Below are 21,292 nucleotides of genomic sequence, written 5' to 3'. Positions count from 1 at the left end.
GTGTCGAGTGAGTGGTGGAGGGTTTCGACACATTTATACTTACGCGATCTAACCCAAAAACCTTTATTATGAATATTGGTCGCGAAAGCCTGCTATGTGTTAAACGATAAAACAAATCGTTTAATAGTTTTTTTATTTGGCTGCCACTCGGTCTTCTCAACCCCTGATCATATCAATTTTGTATTTATTTATATTTAATAACTTACTCTTTTGTTCTTTCGGTAAAGTCACGTAGGTATGAAATAAAATACATTTGGTGGTAAAACCACAGCAATAATTGTTTTTTGCTGTGGTTTTCCCACATGATGATGATTGCTTGTGTTGCAATCGAAACATCGTGATTTAATTTATTTAATTTTCTACCTACGTGACTTTACCGAAAGAACCAAAGAGTATGGATCCCTGCAGTCACGAAAACTTAAAATCTAGATTTAATGACTTGCTTACAAAAAAAATCCAATCGTTGTTTTTGTTGTTGCTGTTGTTGTTGTTTCGGTTGCTGTGTGTAACTTGCTGACCCGCCCATACTGGACACCTGTGAACAGAAGATGCTTCCTCGCTCATCGGATTCCTCCCGCAGTCGAAGTGATTCTGCTCTCGCCTTCGAGCGACGCGTCAGGGCTCAAATCCCACTTCGCGATCTCGCCTGTGTCGCCATCGCGCCGTTCCCCGTCTCATCATCCCACGTGTCTCATTAAAAAAAATGTAATTACCAGCATATTTTTGCGCACTTTTCAGCCTTTTGTTCAATTTTCATCGCGATTGGGCATGTTTCTGGGTTTTTGTTTTAAATCAGTTGTCATACCAATTTATGTTGCATTATTTACATTTTATTGGGTGCAATTGTGAACAATTGCCATATCAGACAGCGCATCTCATCGGCATAATCATTGGCACTGCAATTACATTTAGCCTGCAATGTCTTGTCCCATGCCACCGCTGACGGCAGAGTGTCTGCGCGGTCACTAGAGGGCGCTATTGGACCAACACCGGACAGGCGACGAGACGTCTTGGCAAAAGTGGGAGTACTGCACCCAACCTTTTCGTCAACACACGCGGCCTGCCGCCCGTCAACTCTGGGTGTACTCAATCATAACGGCTGCGTTGGACAGAGGCGGTCGGGGGAATGGGTGTGGTGGGATTTAAGAAATGTGTCCAATCTTTCAACATATCGCATATCCCAGCGGGATATCGTATCGAACCGGCGAACTGTGGATTATAAGTCTCCTGTACTCGACTAACAGTGACATCACGGCAGCGTGGAGTTTATATTTAGGAGAGGTCTGTCTCTGTCGGTGCCATGGTTATCACGTGACCGCATCTCGCACGTGCGCAGCAGCTGATTTGCTTCGCACGTGGCATTTCAGCCGGCACGTGGGGGCTGACATCTATGGGGCCCACGTGGCCTCTCTCGGCCAATAGAATCGCAGGACGCAGCGCGCGTGTTATTTCTGCACCCCCCCCCACCGCCACGTGACTTCACCCCCCCCCCCCCGAGGTGGCCCCGCCCCTCGCTGCTCAGTGGAGCTTTGTCTGGAAGGATGGAGAATTATTTTATTATGTTTTATTTTTATTATTTTATTATTTCCCTTCTACGTGACTTTACCGAAAGAACCAAGAAGATGTATTTGTATGTTTTTATTATTACACGCTTTTATTTAACTCACTCTGTTGTTGTTGTCGTTGTTGCATCCTCAAATATTGTAACTCAATTTTAACCCACTTCCGAATATGGTATCGACTGCAAACTTTGTATACTTATATCAAAATAAAAATGTATATACTTTTAAACAGAATGTTTTTATATGTTATGTTTTGGCTTGGGTAAACTGACGTTGGCTGTAAATTTTGACGTTATGGCAAGCTTCGGGGCCACTTCCTGGAGTCGTGGAGTTTTTCCATTACCAGTACGGTACATTTCATGAAAGCGTGTTTAAAAATATATATATTACTTGTTTGGTGATTCGTTGCCTTTCCTATACTTTACACTGCTGTCGTGTTTTTTATTGTTTCTTGTTGTAACGTTCTTACCCCGTGCCCCTACTGGACATCTGTGAAAAAGAGCTTTGTAGCTCATCGGATTTTTCCTGCAGTATAAATACAAGATTCTGATTCGCTTATCTCCTCTACTCGGCCCCGCCCCCTCACCACTTGGCCCCGCCCTTCACCACCTGGCCACGCCCACTTCACCGCCTGGCCACGCCCCCTCCCCACTTGGCCCCGCCCTTCGCCGCCTGGCCACGCCCCTTCACCTCTTAGCCCCGCCCCTTTACCGCCTGGCCACGCCCCTTCACCGCCTGGCCCCGCCCCCTACCCACTTGGAACCGCCCATTCACCACCTGGCCACGCCCACTTCGCCGCCTTGCCACGCCCACTTCACAACTTGCCCACGCCCACTTCACAACTTGGCCCCGCCCACTCCACAACCTGGCTCCGCCTCCTTACAACTTGCCCCCCCCACTTCAGCACCTGGCCACGCCCTTCACCGCCTGACCACGCCCCTTCACCACTTGACCCCGCCCCTTTACCGCCTGGCCACGCCCACTTCACAACCTGGCTCCGTCTACTTACAACTTGGCCACGCCTCCCTCCTTCATTCGGTTCCGCCCACAAACTTGGCCCCGCCCCTGTCCCCCCCCCCCACCGCAGCCGGCTCAGCACACGTGTCAATACAGTGCACTCATTGTATACTGGATCGTAGCGACTCTTCACTGAACACTCTACCATTTGTATCGCTTACGCTACATATATTTATTGTATTGTTTTAACCATTGTATCGAGTATACACTATTGTATTTATCACACGTTGTATTGCCTTGTTGCGCGCTATCGTATTAACCACCCTATGAATTATTTACACTGAATATAATTACAGTAACAGTACCGTTAACGCACCGTTCGCTTGCCGATAATATTTACATCGTACGGTTGATATTCCTGTCTTGCGCGTGTGTGTGGTGGGTGTATTTAAGAATGCCGGACGTGACGGCGAGATTATTACACGGCTGCTTGAATTGAACAAAGCCGCTGTTTTTCATCTCCTGTGTCTCGTCTTGGCCAGAGGAAGGGGTAAGGGACAACTCAGAGACAGGAGGGAGGCTATAGACTTTGCCTCGAGGCTGGGGAGAAGTCAGTGGGGTGAAGCGACATTCACTGGACACCACGACCGTGTTACATCATCCATCACGACTGGTCTCACGTCTTGATTTGTCTTTTATTTTCCGGGGGTTTGAGCCACCGGCATCGCTCCGCCTCCCACGTCGCGTTGATGCTGTTTAGTCCATCACCACAGCGCCCAGTATTGTCTTGGGCACAGCGTGTTCGTGACACACGACATATACCGTGAGTGTGTGTCACCGTGTGTGTCACTGTGAGTGTGTGTCACCGTATGAGTGTCACCGTCTGTGTGGACAACACAGTCAAGCACACGCTGTATATTAACGTACACACACCGTGTAATTTCACGTACACACACACGTGTATAGGTTAGATTCTACACACAGATACCGTGTGATTTCACACGCTTAATACAGCACACGGTGTATATATATACATAAACATTGCGTGTGTACATTGTATTTTATACAGGGACACGGTCACACACTGCACGCATCCATTCATTCACTCGCCACACGGCGCAAGCAACACTTTATGTTGCTGTCAATTCATACTATCGACTATAGTTTATCGGTATATTATTGGTGGTTATAATCTACGCTGCTTTGCGCTTGTATCCTATATGACACACACAGCTCTAACTGCATAGACTCCACGTACACCACACACGTGTGTGTCAATTGTAGACACACTACCACGCACACGTGTGTCAATTGAAGACACACTACCACACACACGTGTGTCAATTGTAGACACACTACCACACACACGTGTGTCAATTATAGACACACTACCACACACAGAAGACACACACACATCGACACAACCGCGGTCACCAGCACACAACAGGAGGCACCAAAGTTCACACAACCACAGACAGAGACACACACAACCACCATGGATCTGGGAAGATGTGGACTCCGGCTCCTGATGGCGAGGCTCTGCACGACGCACGCCGCGAACGCGTCCCAGCCGCGGAGACCTCTCGCCTCCACGCAGAGCCCCGAACCGGGACTCGAACCCGGCAGGTCCGAGCGTTGGGGCGGCCTCACCCTCGACTCCATGAACCCAAATGTGCGCGCCGTGGAGTACGCGGTGAGGGGCCCCATCGTGGTGCGCGCAGAGCAGGTGGAGAGGGAGCTCCTGCAGGTGAGGCTGGTGGTGGTGAGTGAGGGGTGGTGGTGGTGATGATGGTGGTGGTGAGTGAGGGGTGGTGGTGATGCTGTGCTGGTGAGTGTGGGGTGGTGGTAGTGGTGATGGTGGTGGTGAGTGAGGGGTGGTGGTGATGCTGGTGATGCTGGTGGTGGTGGTGAGTGAGTGGTGGTGACGCTGTGGTGGTGAGTGTGGGGTTAGGGATGGTGGTGATGCTGGTGGTGGTGGTGATGGTGGTGAGTGAGTGGTGGTGGTGGGATGGTGGCTGCGGTGGTGGTGGTGATGCTGGTGGTGCTGAGTGTTGGATGGTGGTGATGCTGGTGGTGGTGAGTGAGGGGTGAGGGATGGTTGTGATGCTGGTGGTGGTGAGTGAGGGGTGAGTGGTGGTGGTGATGCTGGTGGTGGTGAGTGAAGGGTGGTGGTGATGCTTGTGGTGGTGAGGGGTGAGGGATGGTGGTGAGTGAGGGATGGTGGTGAGTGAGGGATGGTGGTGATGCTGGTGGTGGTGAGTGGAATGGTGGTGGGATTCGAGCGCAGTGGTGGGTGGGTTGTTGCCACCACTTTATTGGGATGGTTGGTAGCACTGTGGTACTTGGGAATTATTGGACAGTCCCACTCACTGTTATTCACGTGGACCCCCATGGCGTTTGCTTATATTAGTTTTGTTGCAATAAATTTCCGCATAATACAGCCACTTTGTGGAACTATCATTTGTGGCCAGGTTGCTTTTTAAAAAATGAGTTATTTTATTTTATAGCTACGTGACTTTACCGAAAGAACCAACGAGTATGGATTCCTGCAGTCAGGAAAGCTTCAAATCAAGATTGACCTCGGTGGGATTCAAACGCAGTGGTGGATGGGTTGGTGCCACTGCGGTTGTGGTGGTTGTAGAACTGTGGTACTTGGGAATAATTGGACAGCTCCACTGATTGTTAATGGCTCTTGCTTAGATAATTTTTTGCTGACTAAAAATTTCCACATTGTATTGCTACTTTGTTGAGCTATCATTTGTGGCCAGGTCACTTCTGAAAAAGGGGTTAATAACCTCGGTGGGCTTTACCTGGTAAGATTTAAAAAAGAGTTTAGTTTAATTAGGATATATATTTTTTTAAGCGATTGTTTACCCTTCCTATACGTTTGCATTACTATCGTGTTCTTGTATTGTTTGTGGTTGTAACGTTTTGACCCGTGCCCCATCCTGGGCATCTGTGGAAAAAATAACTTTATAGCTCATCGGATTCAACCAGTATATGAATACATATTCTGAAACTGGACATGGGGTTCGCGACAACTCCGCATCCCCCACCACCTTTCAAATCTGTCCTTGGTGTTTGTCACCCACAAGTGATGATTGTTGATGGCCATATTCCTGCTTCGGAAGTTAATGTGGGTGTGTGTAATAGTTGTCACTGCTGCCACTTCCACTGATGCCACCGTAGTTAATGGTTCTGCCACCGGCTGCTGCTGACTTTGCCACAGCTGTTACAGACGTTACTGTTGTCGCTGCTGCTGCTGCTGCTGCTAGGAAGTAGCTACTTCTGCTACTGATATTACTGCTGATGTTGCTACAGACGTTGCTGCTGCTTCTGCTCCGTTGATTTTGCTGAGGTCGTTACAGTACTCCTGGCTACTGATGTACTACTGCAGCTGCTGCTGCTGCTGCTGCTACCAATGTTGGTGCTGCTGATGCTGCTGTTTTGGTAATAGCTGAGTTGTATGGGCCATTGGCTGGTGGCAGGCCAAGTGCGCAACTGGATTTTAGATTAACCCTCAATAAATGCGTTGGCAGAAACATTGTAATGGCCATTGAGAGCAGAGGGAGTGGAAAAAAACGTACTGCCAAAGAGCATGAATTATTACTGAACTTGACAGTGTACACAATTGCCTTCAAAATACTGGGGACATTGTTTTTTTCCACCACACGATGTTTTTTTCTGTATGTTATTTCCTCGCATGTGTGGAGTTTCCCCGGGTAGTCAAGTTTCCTCCCACGTGCCAAAATAATAGCGGTTTGGTCAAACGCCCCATTGCAGGACCCTCCTGAAAACAAGTCTTGAGACTCAGTGATGCTTCTTTCATGGATCCTACACACATTCTTAATTGTTTTCCCATGAGCCTGTTCTCACAATTCTGAATTCTGGCCTTGCTATACTGCGGTATATGTAAACATTTGCATATATCTTATATACAAAATTATTATTAATTATATACAAAATTATACTGGTAGGAACGAAGTGGACCAGACCACCAATAGATTAATGTGTCCGTCCGTCCGTCCGTCCGTCCGTGGGAGGGATGGTGTTGAGGGTGGTGTTGGAAATGAAAGACTACGAGTCTTTAAATCTCACTGCGTTTCTTGTCAAAACAAACACTTTTAATTAACGTTACACTAGAATACAGTATTTTTTTCTTTAACTCCTCTATACCCGGTCGATATCCCTGTACCGGTACTAAGTATTATTCCTACCAGCCCACCCCGCAGGGTCCTGCTTATTAAGTATACCGTCATTTACATCTTGTACTATTCACAACATGCTTTATTTATCTTTGGCGAGACTCTAATGAAATAATATTTTTCACGTTGGATTTGATTCTCCTCAAGGTGCCTCAGTGAAATTATAAAATTAATAAAGGCATATTAAACACACAACTTGATATTGTTGTTAGCGGTCGCTGACCTGTAATTAATATTAAATATGTGAAAACATAAACAAGTAATATTCTCATTTGGAATTTTGTTTACGACATTCGTGCCTGTGTTTGGATTCTGGATGTCTTGTACTTTTATAAATATTTAATATCTAAACTTGCCTATGAAAGTACTTTGTGTTCGTGACGTTTCTGCTATGCCCCCCTGCTTACATCAAGCAGGGTAAACTAGGACACCAGGATCCTAACTGCGTGGCAACTGCATTAACTGTTCTTCATCAGCCCTATCGTGTAACCACGAGGGCTCATAATTCAATGCTGCCCAGCTGATTTGCCATCCGTCCGGGGTGCTGCGATGGCGAGACGTTAACTCCATCGCCTGGTGTGCAGGAGGTCGTGGGTTCGATCCCGACCCTGATGATGCCTGTATATTTGGAGTTTGCGCGTGTCTTTCTCTCCGTGGTCACGTGAATTTTCTCTGTGTTTTCCCTCCACATTTAGAAACATGCGTCAGGAGTATTTGGCCGCTATGAATTCCACGTGATAAGCCACTTTGTTGAGCAAGGTCGCTTCTGAAAAGGAGCTATATCGCTTAGTGGCCGTTAACTGGTAAAACAAAAAAGATTATCATCATCATCGTGATGATGAAAACATTGTGAGATTGGGCCATCGTGGCAATCAGTGTCTGTTTGGTGCTGCAAGTTGGGTTGGGTGCCAAGCTGGTTAACAGGCGTGTCACGTAATCACGCTTTATAGAACCCAAGTTGGATTTTTTTTTCTGCAGTTGTAATGACCAAATAAAAAGATCATCATAGAAAGACTTGGACATCTTGTTTACAATACTTGGGTGGAAATTTGCCCCGTTCCTCTGGTGAGGAGAAACATCTCGACACGATCACTTTTTGACTTTTCCCCAGCATGCCACTGATTTGATCGATGCCAATCGGACAAAGGGCTTGGTCAACAACGGACCAGGAGTTGAGCTCTGGCCGCCTCTATCCCAATGCGCCACTCGTCCCAGTGGTGAAGCACATCTTTGTTTGCACCGATCTGGAGGGTTATCGATCCGACAGAGCCTATTTATCCGCATCGATGTACGGAAATTACGATCGGAGTTTATAAATGTCAAAACAAGATGAATTTAGCACTTCTGGGAGACGACTTCGCGTTACGCAATAATAATTGTATACTGTCGTTTTATCCAGGTTACAAAATGGACCTTTTTCCCTTGTATGCTATCTTAAATAATATCTGGAGGGTCTCTCTTATAATCTGGTAGGTGTGTGTGTGTGACCAGAGTTCGATAGCTTTATTGACACCGGGAACACACAATCCAGAAAATACGGTAATATTAATTCACAGCGCTTTGTCAGTCCTGTGCTGCATGAAGGCCTCTCCTATGTATGTATGTTGAACTTCTTTCGCACCCTATGTAGCCAACAGTGCTGATCAGAGATGCGGGGGCGGCACAACAAACTAAACACAAAAAGCACCTCTAAAGAAATGAGTTTTCAATCCGGATTTAAAAGTGCATAGCTCCAGTGGCTTCCTAATATTGGAAGGAAGAGCGTTCTACGTGACTTTACCGAAAGAACCAAAGAGTTTGATGTTACTTGGATAAATATTTGCATCTTCCCTGAGCTTGCTCAGACTCCTTCGCTCATTTGGCTGCCACTCAGTTGTTTGTCTCGACCCAAGGTGATGTCTCTTCCCCAGACTGTTACCAAACAATAACTTGCCTCGTAAGCTGCCATTTCGGGCAGTGTTTCACCTTCAAAGCGTGAATTGCCTCCACTGAACGGCCGTATTCTCTAGATTGGAATACACACTTTTCTTCCCCCTTGTGTTTAAAGGTCAAAAGGTGAGGTTGCATCTTATAATCGGGAATGTGTTTGTGTGTGTGTCTGTGTGTTACCAGGTTTTCATACATTTACTCGCACCCCCACAGGCTTTCTGTGTGCGCCTTACTCTCTCCAAAGCAATCTTCTTTTTTTCCCCCTGGAGAATATGGTATCTCCAGTCCTGAAGATGGACCGTTGCCGGAAACCGGTCGCCTCACGTTTAATTTACAACACATCACAGACGATGAGGCTGCTCTCGTGTCTTCACCGTGGTCGTGTTACAGTCCTGTCAATGAACATTCCGAAACGTTATTTTTAGGATGACCGCTGTCCCGTACAAGTCATTACTTCTCCGCCATGTGACCGATTGTATTGCCAGTTTAAAAGTCACACTGGGTAGGTATTCACGGTGTTTTGACGTGGGTCTCTGCGTTGCAATCACGGGTCGTACCGCGTGTTGCCCGGCTCGATGTCCAACATCTGGATTCTCGTGCTGGGGGAGCATCTTCAGCATGCGTCGCTACCCCAGGGGAGGTCACTTAATGTCAGTGTTACGTGTTTTATTTGTTATTGAAATACCATCCACAAACAAATCAACTGCCAATTAAGAAACCCTGGCCAAGAGAAGTACAAAATGAAAAACGCTTCCCCGCATTAATTTCGTGCGTGCGTGCGTGATCGAAACGCTCCACCTCCCCTTACAGAATGCCCTCCTTGTGCACCCAGAGGGACCTGAGGGTCTCGCAAAAACAAAACCGTGGTTCATTTTCGTTTTTACGTTGAGCAACACCTCCTGCATTGCCGCCAATGGTGCTTTCGTGGCGTTGCTTCGTGGTTGCGTCAGAAATTCTAAATTCCTCGCACTCGCCTTCAAATCCTCCACACCCCCCCCCCCCCCTGGGGATTTTCACTTCTTGGCCGCCCTCGTTTTGATCCTGGGTGTGGTGGACGCGGCTGGGCGGGTGGTCGAGCGACGCTCGCTTGGCTGTGGTGGTGGCCTGGAAAGATGGGAAATTGTCTCGGGTGCTGTGATTTGAACAAAAACGAGAATCGGTGTCACGCCTAATTTAGTTTCATTCGCGTCGACGGACCTTTTGTTTTTCTCGTGACCACCTTTAGTTGATAGAGAACTCCGCTATTTATACTTTGCAATCCCATTCAGAGTGCACCACTGCATGAAGGCCTCCCCACGCCATGTCGGTTGGCCTGTGCAGGTTGTTAGGGACTGCCTCTGCCATTACTCGTGGCCGGTATTTTTACTTGGGTTGCCAGGATCACAGCGCAGCACGCGAACCACCGCTCGACCCAAACCCTCGATGCAAAACCACTGCGTTGCAAAACACATTAACTCGTTCGCACTGCTTTCCTCCGCCTTGCATGTGACCTGTGTTGTGGCCGTGGTGGTTCGCGCACTTGAATTGTAATCCAAAGGACGCTGGTTTGATCTCCCGGCACGATAGTTGAGACAATGTGAAAGCTCCTTAATTCTGCCCCCTTGCTTCTGTCCACACGACAGTTGGTCAATCGTCAGTTTGCATGCGGTGGGTAACGCGTGGACACTCTCCACGTCTTCCGAGTAATCCGGCCAGCTTGGAGGAGTAGGCCAAATTAACCTCCAGAGGGGCTGTCTAGAGCTCCCTCGAGCAGGAGGCGATTTAACTAGCAGTGACCCAATCGGGCAGTCGCAGGGCTGCACCATTCCTTGCCTTTTTATCTCTTTATACCCCTTGTGGCCGCAGCAGCCTCTTGTGACGCGACTGCGGCCGCTGAATTATTATCGGACGTACGTTTTGGTAAAACGGGACGGGCAATGGAGCGGTGCCTTCCCGAGAGAACAGGACATCACCGGGCGAGGTCGAGCTGTTAACGATGTCCCACACCACCCTTTAATGGCCACAAAATATTCTCCGATATGATCGCCATAAATAACCATTCAGCGGGACAGTGTTTGGTTGTGCGGCCAAGTTAAGTTTTTTGTTTCCAATCTGGGCACATCACCACTTCGCCCATCAAGGAAACCTGACCGTATATTTTTTGCTTTGGTGTGTAATCATAACAGCGAGCGTCGCTGGAACTGCTGGCTGCTCTTTAATTTGAGCTCGGGAGTATCGGAACGTCCTGAGCCGTGCAGACAGACATAGCATCTTGATGCAGTCTGTTCTGCTGTAACGCGTGTTGTTGTTCATAGCGTGAAATTAAATATACAACGCGATGATGAATGTGAATTGTATAGAACGCGATCGAGCGAACGGAACTACGTCGCGTGAGTAGGAACAAGCAGTTCGTACGGCTGCCTCCGCGTAGCGTCATCGCACGAGGCATTGGGATGCTGCTGGATGCTTCTAGACGCTACCCACGCGCCCCGGTCTTTGTTCGGCCTACGTTACGCATCTCACGCGTTATTGCGGACTGTGCTTTACCCCTACGTTATACATTACTTATCATAATGTGATTTTTCCATGCCGCGGGTGTTATTCAGCAACGCGACTTCTACCGCGTTCTGGGAGAAGAGACTGCACGGCCAGAGAGAAAGAGAGAGGGGGATTGTTGTGCTCGGCGTGCGAGGGTGGTGCTGTACTCGCCCCTGTAGACGAGGTCCACGCGGCGAATGCGGCCCGCGGTTGCATCGTTTTGACGGGACCTCGAAACGCTGGCCCGATGTTCGCTTTCCGCCCGTGCGTAATTTAGTGATGCAAGCTGTCACCGCTAAGCCTCTGGCCACCCGGATTCATTGACTGTGCCTCCACGTTTGCCTTGATGTTCTCTCCGGGCTAAGCTGATGCAAGTCTGAACAAGAACTGTCATGGGAAAGATGGCCATTTTTTTTGGCTATCACTCGACAGTCGGCTTGCGATGGCAGGCACTAAATAAACAACCCTACTACGGTTAGACAAGACATGCCGTTTATGTAGGTCAAGGTAGATGTGTACGCATGGTGAACTTCTTTCGCACCTTACCCCACGGACCGGCGGGACAATCTGGAGGTCTTCCTGCAGGACTTCAACAGGGAAGGTGCGGGGGGAGGGGGTTGGCAGCCGTGGTTCTGTGGCTTGGTGATTTGAGGGGTTTGGCAGGTGATGGGGGGGGGGGATTGGCAGCCGTGGTTCTGTGGCTTGGTGATATGGGGGGTTTGGCAGCCGTGGTTCAATGTTTGGTGTGCGGGGTGGCGCATCATCGACTCAGGAAAAAAAAACCACACCCCGGCCGGCACACCACATCAAGTATACAATTTGCTGTGGCTGCGGCTACTCGTCACCTATTGTATTATCCGGATTATAAGACGCGAGATTTTTTTTGTCCTCGCTTGGATCTTTAAACGAACGTTGCGCGTATTGCATGCATGTCCCGTGTGGTGAACTTCTTTCGCACCGTGCGTGGCCGGCCGTGCTCGTTGGAGGTGCGGGGGAAGGACATCAAACACGTGCAGCCCTGCAATTGCCTGCCCGTGCCAGTGCTGGCAGAAGGACCTCTACTATTTGGTGTCCGTCACCAAATGTAGGAGGTGGGAGTATCCATACTTTACCCCACCATGTGCCGTACCCGTTGATACTGCCGGGATGACGGAGGCGGGGATGGGGGAGTCTAAGAAACTTTCCCCCATTGTTACAACCGCCGCACCAGGAGATCCAACCGAACCGGTGTACTCTGCATGGTATGTGTGTACGTTGAACTTCTTTCGCACCGTACGTATTCCAACCCATGCTAATCGGCGGTGCGGGCAAAGTCGTCGGCGCGCTGACATTCACACCACGGCAGCGTGCCCGCCGTTCGTGCAGTCCGTGCCGCTTGGACAAAACGTGCGGCGTTGCCGCTCGCGGATGGGATGGCCGACGATCCCCTGCCGCCGGCACCTCTCGCGACGGCGAACGGTTCCGTCGCCGAGTGGCTGAATGAGGGAAGAACGGGAGGCGCGAGCGGTCGCCTCGCCGTGTCACGACCAGCCGTCGAGCAGCGGCCGACGGGGAACTTTCGTCGTCGTTATCTCGACGCTCGAAACCGCGGCCGTCCGTGCCAAGGGGCATTTGGCGAATCCGGCCACCCGGGCCTGCGACGGCGCGTCACGTGTGGGAGCGTGAGCGGCCTGCTGTGGGGGCCAGGGAGGGAGCGGGGTGGGGGGTGGCAGTGGGCCGCGGTTGGAATATTCAGAGCGCGAGTTGGGTTGGCACCGCTCCCACGCTAGCACGAGCGCGTGGTGTGACGACCAAACAACTAAAAAACCCGGCAACAGCGGCGATGTTGCTGGGGCAGGTGATGAATTCTCACCGAGCAGGGCTTTATTTTTTTAAGTCGGAACAGTGCCCGGAATGCTGTACCGGGAATTGTTTTGGCACGCCGCATCCACCTTGGCTTATTTTGTTCTCATTGTACAATTTACTTCGAGAAATCTGTTCGTGGTATAATAGGAATATAGGGTACAACAATAATGTAGGAGTATTACGTATAGGCATACACTCTGTGTTCTAGTGGCCATGCCTTATACCGGTCATCTCCAGCGCCCTGGAAAATATCGAGCGGGGAAATTAATCCCTGCTTATTGGTGCGGCGTCTTACAGCCACTCACCATACCTCGGGGGTCTTGGGGAAAACTCACTTCACAGGCAGTGTAGCAAGTGGGTTGTTGTCTTAAAAAAAAAAATTCAGCCCCTTTGCCAATCCCCTCCTGGATGAGGACACTTTGTCTCATGGCAATGCTGAGCGCACAATCGTAAACAAACTCGTGGTAGTGGGGAGGGTAAAAAAAGCTTGCTTTGCTTTTTGTTGTTTTGATGCAAATGGCACAGTGTCGGCAGTAGGCTTCCTCGCACTCGTGACTGCACAAGCGGCCGAGTCGTGGTGGTGAACCGAGACTGCAAACAGGATGGGCGGTAAGCGTCAGCCAAGAACCTCGTGACCGCTCTGACAATGCAGCTCCCCCCTCGTGCGGCCCTGTTTTAGGAACGCGAGCGCGTGGAGAGGAGCGGGCACGCGCTCGCACGCACGCACGCACGTCGTGCTGACCCTCGCCTCTGCCCACGAAAGCTGAAATTCACCCGCTTCGCTCCAGAAAATTGACGGTGGCCCGCAGTTCAACGGCAGTCACTTGTTTCAAAAGGACGGGGACCGCGTGAGGACTTGCCACTGCGAGCCCGCTTTGATCGCTCAACCGACAGAATTTTGGACGTTGGTCGGCCTACCCTTGCGGCCAACATCGACGTGGACATGTGCACATGTCTGATGGAGTCCCCACCATATGGAGGAGGAGGAAGAATAATAAGAAACAAATGCCTCCAGTGCGTTGGCGCAGCCGTCTTCAGAGCATGCTGCCGTCAGCGGCAACAGCGTTGAATTCGGAGCGTTTGTCCATTTCTAGCCTTCCTCAATCCAAGGGCTGGCCACGAGGTGGGATGCACCCACGGGGCTCTCTGCCTTGGGGCGAATTGTCCCGCACGGAGCCCCGTCCAAGCAAACTGCGTCGTCGATCCAGGATCTTCTGGGCCGGCCGCGGGCCTCATTTTCCTGGAAGCCGTGCCTTGCGTTACTACCTTGCGTTACCACCTCGCGTTACCACCTCGCGTTACCACCTCGCGTTACCACCTCGCGTTACCACCTCGCGTTACCAGCTCGCGTTACCGCCTCGCGTTACCGCCTCGCGTTACCACCTCGCGTTACCACCTCGCGTTACCACCTCGCGTTACCGCCTCGCGTTACCACCTCGCGTTACCGCCTCGCGTTACTACCTTGCGATGCCATCTTCTCCAGGCCGTCTCCTCCAAGTTTTCCCCGCAGGATCTGTCCCGGCGCACGATCATATTACTCTTTCTCTTTGATGAACTAAAAATAATTATTTGTACCCCGTTTCATCAAAGATTGATGCAATTGTCTGGTGGGGCTTGTCTCAGGGGGTTCTTCCTGAGTGTATGTAGCAGTGCCTTTCAGCAACTAAGGCCCTTATAAAGTATTTAAATATCCAACCACAATATAGTGATTTTATATATATATATCGAGACAAACGGGAGACAAAGTCGATGCAATGAAGACAGACCTCGTTGCCTTTTGACTTGTTGAACGAGTGTGTTTTCAGGCGTGGTTTAAAAATGGACATTCAAAACCGGCTCGGTTTATGTTGCTGTCGTGTACGTGCGTCACGACGTGATTTTAACGTGCTCGCGCATTGCCTTGATAAGCGACATTCAATGGGCCAATCTTGCCGAGGGGGCGTTTTATGGGTGCATCAGGGTATACGTCAGTGCTAAAAATGAAGAGCACGCCCCGATGGAAAGAATTTCGGAGTGATGGTTTGAAATTTGATGTGATAATGGCAACAACAGCAAAAGTTAAAAGGATTAGCAAGTTTTGTAGCGTGGCCGATTTTAAGTAGGACTGGTGAAAGCAAATCGTGGGGCAAAATGTTGAATATTTTTGGACTTGTCTTAATGTGTTTCCTTTTATTCCTGGGTTTGCATCTTTAACCAATTACGTCCCAAGTGCAGTCAGCATCTGGCCACAGAGATACACTTGGTTGTTTTTTCTGGCAGCCTGTACGAAGGGGAGAGCTGTGTGGGGGCACGTTGAACTGGTCACGCGAGGCCCTGCTTTTACTCTTGACGAAATATCACCCAAACATCCTGAAAGGGTCTCTTTGCTCACTGCCTTTGGTCCATGTTGCTCTTCAGTGTTTTTAAATATGAATAATAATGCCCTTTATTTGTCCGCGAAAGCCTCGCCTAGTCTCGAGATTTTTTCCGGAGGTACCTGCTGCATTGGGATGTTTGGCCATATCCATCAAGGGGTGTTTGTATGTATGTATATTCAGGCTGGCCTTAAAGTGCACATAGCCTGGCACAAGCGCCGTTGTGACATCACCACCACTTAGTGGCGAATGGCGGTTGTATGTATCTTGAACTTCTTTCACGCCGTACATAACCAACCGTGCTAATCGGAGGTGTGTCCAGCTATCTCCTGGCCAAGTTACAACCGAGCACTGCAACCAATGCCGCCCGCTATTCCCAGGCAGTCTTCTATCCAGTGTCACCCGGTCGTAACCAGGTCATTTGGGCGGTTTTTGCTCCGCTCTGTCGTACGTGCCCCTTGGATCGAAAACCCCGCAAAAAGTGGCTTCGATGGGAAGGCTGGAGTCCAACCGCGTCTAATTTTCGCGGCAGGTGTCGGCACAGTGTCAAATTCTCGAGTGCGCTGGCACTGTGCGGGCAAGGCTGGCATCGGGCCACTCTTCCATCACGCACCGTAGCGGCCACAGCTGTCGCGCGGGAGCTAATTTTGGAAAAACTTGTGGCCACCTGGCACCGCTGCCAAACGTTGGAAAACCAGGCTCTGAAATTATGCTTTCCACTCGCGCTCATGCGGCGAGCCCGGGTCAAACGTCTACAAAGAGCTCTTCCTGGGGGGTGTGGTGGGCTGGAGCGGTGGGGCACTCGTTACCGCCCCTCCGTTGCAGTCAAATCCGGCGACGCGGTTTGGAATCCCCGCCACTGCAACGTCAGTGGCGAGTGATATTTGAGCCGGCCCTGGGCACACACCCACCCACCTGCCCACCCGCCCACCCGCTTCCCTGTCACTAAGTTCCATCTCCTCTGACCAGTGATATATGACGGTTGTGGCGAGATGTTAGCGACCTCTTCTGGTATGCAGGTGGTCGTGGGTTGGATCCCGACCCTGACCCCTGCTCTGTATTTGGAGTTTGCATGTTCTCCCCGTGGTCGTGTGGAATTTTTTTTCCGGCTCCTCTGGTTTTCCCCTCCACTTTTAAAATCAACGGCCGTTTAAGTATTTGGCTGCTATTCATTTTCACGTGATAAGCCACTTCGTTGAGCTATCATTTGTGGCCAGGTTGCTTCTGAAAAAGAGCCTTATCTGGCAAAATTTTTGTTTTAATAATTTAATTTAAATCCCTCCCCATGACAGACACAGCGTCGACATGGGGAGGCCTTCATCCAGCAGTGGATTGGCAAAATTGCTGTAAACTGAACTTTCATCTATTTCATTTGGACGAGAGGTCATTGAAATTACAAGTATTTTTTTTTTCAAGAGAGATCGCAACTCTTTTTAAAAAAGAGCTGCCCAATATTTGGCTGACTGGACCCTCGCTTTGTTATAAACGAATGTTTATTGATATAACCATTCGGCATGTAATGAACCCCTACCGTGCGTGCCTGCAGGGCATGGAGAAGCCCTTCTCGGAGGTGATCAAGGCCAATATTGGGGACGCGCACGCCATGGGCCAACGGCCAATCACCTTCCTGCGCCAGGTGAGCTCGCGGTGCGCATGCGGACAGAGCTGTCGCTGGTGATGATGGTGATGATGGTCATGTTGGTGGTGCTGGTGTCAGTGGTGATGATGGTGGTGGTGTTGCTTGTGATGGTGGTGGTGTTGATATCGCTGGTGTTGTTGGTGGATTTGGAGCTGCTGGTGGAGCTGGTGGTGATGATATCGATGGAGTTGTTGAAAGCATTGCTGTTGATAAAGTGCTTGACAGTGGTGGTGGTATTGATATGTAGCTGCTGGTCATGATAATGGAGCCACTGCTGCTGGTGCTGATGGAGCTGGTGAAGTTAGTGCCTCGTGGTGGTGATGATAAAGATGGTAGTTGCGTTGAAGTGATCTGTGATGTTAGCGCTGTTGGTGACATTGATAGAGCTGGTGGTGGTGGTGGTCTTTATGTAGCTGCTGCTCGTGATCTTGATGAAGCTGCTGATGCTGCTGCTTTTGATGCTGATGCTGGGTCGACTCGGCCAAAAATGAGTACCTGGTGTGGTATCTAAACATCGCCACTCGGGAGACAAAGGCGGCCGAGCGTGGTGCTTTGCCACCCAGAGTCTCGTGTGCAGTGCCGGCCTCAATAGGTGCTCGCTAACAGCACTTGCCCCAACGATCTGTTAAGGCTATACGGGGAATCTTTGTCTTGATGCCGACAAAGCCGGAGCTGGTGTTGCAGACGGAGCTGGAAGCGCCTCTGCTCACATGGTTCCCTCTCTCCCGCGTGTACATACATGTGTGCGCGTGTATGTGCGTGCATGTGTGTGTATGTGCGCGTGCATGTATGTGTGTGTGTGTGAGTGTGTATGTGTGTATGTGCATGTGTGTGCGTGTGTATGTGTGTGTGCGTGTTGTGTGCGTGTGTATGTGCGCGTGCATGTGTGTGTGCGTGTGTATGTGCGCGTGCGTGTGTGCGTGCGTGTGTATGTGCATGTGTGCAGGTGCTGGCGCTGTGCGCCTGCCCTGAGCTGCTGGAGCGCGACGGCTTCCCCGAGGACGCCAAGCAGCGCGCGCAGCGCATCCTGCAGAGCTGCGGCGGCGTCAGCATCGGTAAGTGAGGGAGCATGGCCAGACGTGCGTACGTACGCGCATGCATGCACACGTATGCATGTGCACACACATTCGCACACACACGCGTACACACGTATACACACATGCGTACACACACGCGTACACACACACGCGTACACACGTACACACCCACACGGGCGATAGGGCAGCAGGGTGGCACAGTGGTAAAACCTGTGCCCCACAGTAAGAAGGACCTGGGTTCGATTCCTGACTCGGGCGCCTTTTGGCGTCCTCTGGTCTAACACTGTTTCAGACTAGGCTCTAAAGAAGGCTGTCACTAGTGTGGACCAATCAGTTTCAAAGACAATGCATATATTTTATCAGAGCATGTTTTTGTTTGCATGTTCACCACAAGTTCGTGTGGTTAATGCAGACAGGATTCCTTGCAAAAGGTTTCTGTTTGGTGTTTTAACATGTTAACACAACAGTTGTATTGCCAGAAAGGGTTAAACCTATTCTTTGTACGTATGTACGTTGAACTTCTTTCGCACAGTACCTAGCCCAACCGTGCTGATCGGAGGTGCGGGTGGGGGAAGGGCAACAAACTAAACACAACAAAAGTTCTTAAGAAATTCGTTTTCAATTTCCAGTGTAGCTGTGGGTCGGGTCAAGCACGGTCTTAGGCCTCATCTGGTGCGTCGGGCCGTAGTTTTTCCCCTCCAACGCTGTCCGATTGAAGCACGCAGCACAAGCACACAAATAAAACACACGTGCCCCAGCCGTGTTCAAAGCTATCAAACGAAACATTTCAGCTTATTGGAAAAAAATATATATATAGTCATGGTCATGTGTCCTGCTCTAGTGTCATCACGAGGTTAATCTTGTTCAATAAAGCGTGGGGGGGGGGGGGGGGCAGTGTCACGGTGACATCTCTCAAGTGCCGTGATAACGCAATTGGCCAGAGCGGTAAAGTTTTGTTTGTCACGCTTCCTCTTCCTCTGTCGTACGGCGTGTTGCGGAGATGATGAGCGATCGATTTTTGGAACGGCAACGAGACAAGATTTATAAATGGATGTCTGTGATATCTTGCTATTTTCAGCTGTACCGACTGTACGCCGACGAATGGCTGTGGCGCCGTCGTTCATTGGTTTTGGTGGACAGCAGTTAACCACGTGTGTTTTTCAGTAGCGAAGCTTCACAGTTGTGATTTAGTTCTCCAGAAACACAACCGAGATGTACTGAGCTTGCAATGTTTCAGGAGCGAGATTCGCTTGAAGAATCGATTATTTTTGTGGTGTTCTGGCCTTGATGGGTGCTCGCTAACAGCACGTGCCCAACGGTCCGGTCAAGGCTACACAGGGGATCTTTGTCTTTGCCTGCAGGCTCGTACAGCGCCAGCCAGGGCATCGCCTGCGTGCGGGAGGACGTGGCGCGCTTCCTGGAACGCCGCGATGGCATCGCCGCCAACGCAGACGACATCTACCTGTGCACGGGCGCCAGCGAGGGTGTCGTGGTAACGACCGCGCGGGCACGGGGTGGCACGCCAACCCGGCTCCACCATCGCGAAATCATCATCACTTTTTTTTTTTTGCTCAGTCGGTGTTAGCCGCTGAGGTCGTGACAGGTTTTTTTTTCCATTGTTGTTTTTGCACACTCCTGTAACGTTCTCATTCTGCTGCAGTGTGCACCGATGCACCTCCGATTAACACGGTTGGCTACGTGAGGCGCGAAAGAAGTTCAACCTGCATACGTACATGCCTACTTTATGGAGGGCGATATTGGCACAAGTACACATCTCAAAGCGTCCAGGACAAAGGGGCGTTTGAGATCATACCTCAGTCGGGAAGGATTCATTCTGGCACGGCAGCGTACCCCCCCCCCCCCCCGCCAATGCCGGACGGGAGTGGCACGTGGCCTGTGATCCAGCGCTGTGGAGGCAGTGCGGGTCGGTGAATCGCTGCACAAATGCTGCGAAACTCCCATCCCGTTGGTATCGAGGTGTCACACCCTGCCGTGAGAAGGCGGGACAGCGTAAAGCCGAACCCGCATCAAGCGAGGGAAGCTTGTTAGGGGCGCCACGGTGGCGAGATGTTAACTTCTTTGTACACAGGAGGTCGTGGGTTTGATCCCGACCCCGACGCCTGTGATAAATGGAGTTTGCATGTTCTCCCCGCGGTCGTGTGTATTTTCTCCGGGTCCTCCGGTTTTTCCCTCCACATTTAAAAACACGCATTGAAGAGTATCTGGCTGCTATGCATTTCCACAGGACAAGCCGCTTTGTTGAGCTATCGTTTGTGGCTGGGTTGCTTCTGAAAAAGAGCTACATTGCTCCATGGGACTTACCTGCTAAAATAAAAAAAAATGTTTGCACGTCTTGCCAAAGGTACATGTGGTTAATGCAGACTTGATTCCTCGCAAAAAGGTATCTTCCTTTGTGTTTGAACACCTTAACACCTGTTTTATTGCCAGAAAGGTTAAAACCTATTCTTATTTTTTCACAACATAAAAAAAAAGTTTCGTAGTAAAAATAACGAATTGACCGCAGACGAATCGTCTTCCACCGATCGCCGCAGCCTCTCTCTCTCCGTCTGTTCTCCCCCCCGCCGCCCCCCCCCCCACGCGGCATCGAAGACGCTGCTCAAGCTGCTGGTGTCGAACGGCGGGCGCGTCCGGAGCGGCGTGCTCATCCCCATCCCGCAGTACCCGCTCTACTCGGCGGCGCTGTCCGAGCTGGGCGCCGAGCAGCTGGGCTACGAGCTGGACGAGGGGCGCGGCTGGGCGCTGGACGTGCGCGAACTGCGGCGCGTCCTGGTGCGGGCGCGTCGCAGCTGCGAGCCGCGGGCCTTGTGCGTCATCAACCCCGGCAACCCCACGGGTATGTGCGTGTGTGCGTGCGTGTGTGTGGGTGTGTGTGCGTGCGTGTGTGTGCGTGCGTGTGTGTGGGTGCGTGTGTGTGCGTGCGTGGGTGCGTGTGTGCGTGTTGTGGGGAGCGGTGGTGTAGCGTTTAGCGCTACGCTGCTCTATGAACCCGGCGACCCGGGTTCGATTCCCGCTCACGGCCAACATCAGTGACGATTATCTGAACCGGTCCCGGGCCTCCCCTAGGTCGACTCAGCCTCAAATGAGTACCTGGTGCGGTGTGTAAACATTGCCACGAGGTCGGGCGTGGTGCTGGCCACCCACCCCCTCGTGTACCATTCCGGCCTTCATAGGTGCTCGCTAACAGCACTTGCCTCTACAGTCTGTTAAGGCTATATGGGGGATCTTT

At 50.7% G+C, this 21,292-nt stretch overlaps 1 protein-coding gene across 1 annotated transcript in view; it reads left to right on the top strand.

The window, feature by feature from the left end:
• Positions 1–2,661: 2,661 nt before the first annotated feature.
• The window catches only part of LOC133350929 (alanine aminotransferase 1-like), a 31,379-nt gene continuing 12,748 nt past the window's right edge, over positions 2,662–21,292 (top strand). Inside the window, exons 1-6 of the mRNA XM_061565771.1 lie at positions 2,662–3,342; positions 3,589–4,266; positions 16,916–17,005; positions 17,955–18,063; positions 19,407–19,537; positions 20,656–20,899. Coding sequence (XP_061421755.1) covers positions 4,015–4,266; positions 16,916–17,005; positions 17,955–18,063; positions 19,407–19,537; positions 20,656–20,899 — 826 coding nt within the window. The 5' untranslated portion in view covers positions 2,662–3,342; positions 3,589–4,014. The remainder of the gene's footprint in view (positions 3,343–3,588; positions 4,267–16,915; positions 17,006–17,954; positions 18,064–19,406; positions 19,538–20,655; positions 20,900–21,292) is intronic.

This window comes from Lethenteron reissneri, chromosome 35 (genome assembly GCF_015708825.2).
Source record: "Lethenteron reissneri isolate LAM-NWPU_2019-01 chromosome 35, ASM1570882v1, whole genome shotgun sequence".
NCBI lineage: Eukaryota > Metazoa > Chordata > Hyperoartia > Petromyzontiformes > Petromyzontidae > Lethenteron > Lethenteron reissneri.
The sequence above is the reverse complement of the archived record's forward strand: the minus strand, read 5'-3'. Positions and strand labels throughout refer to the sequence as shown.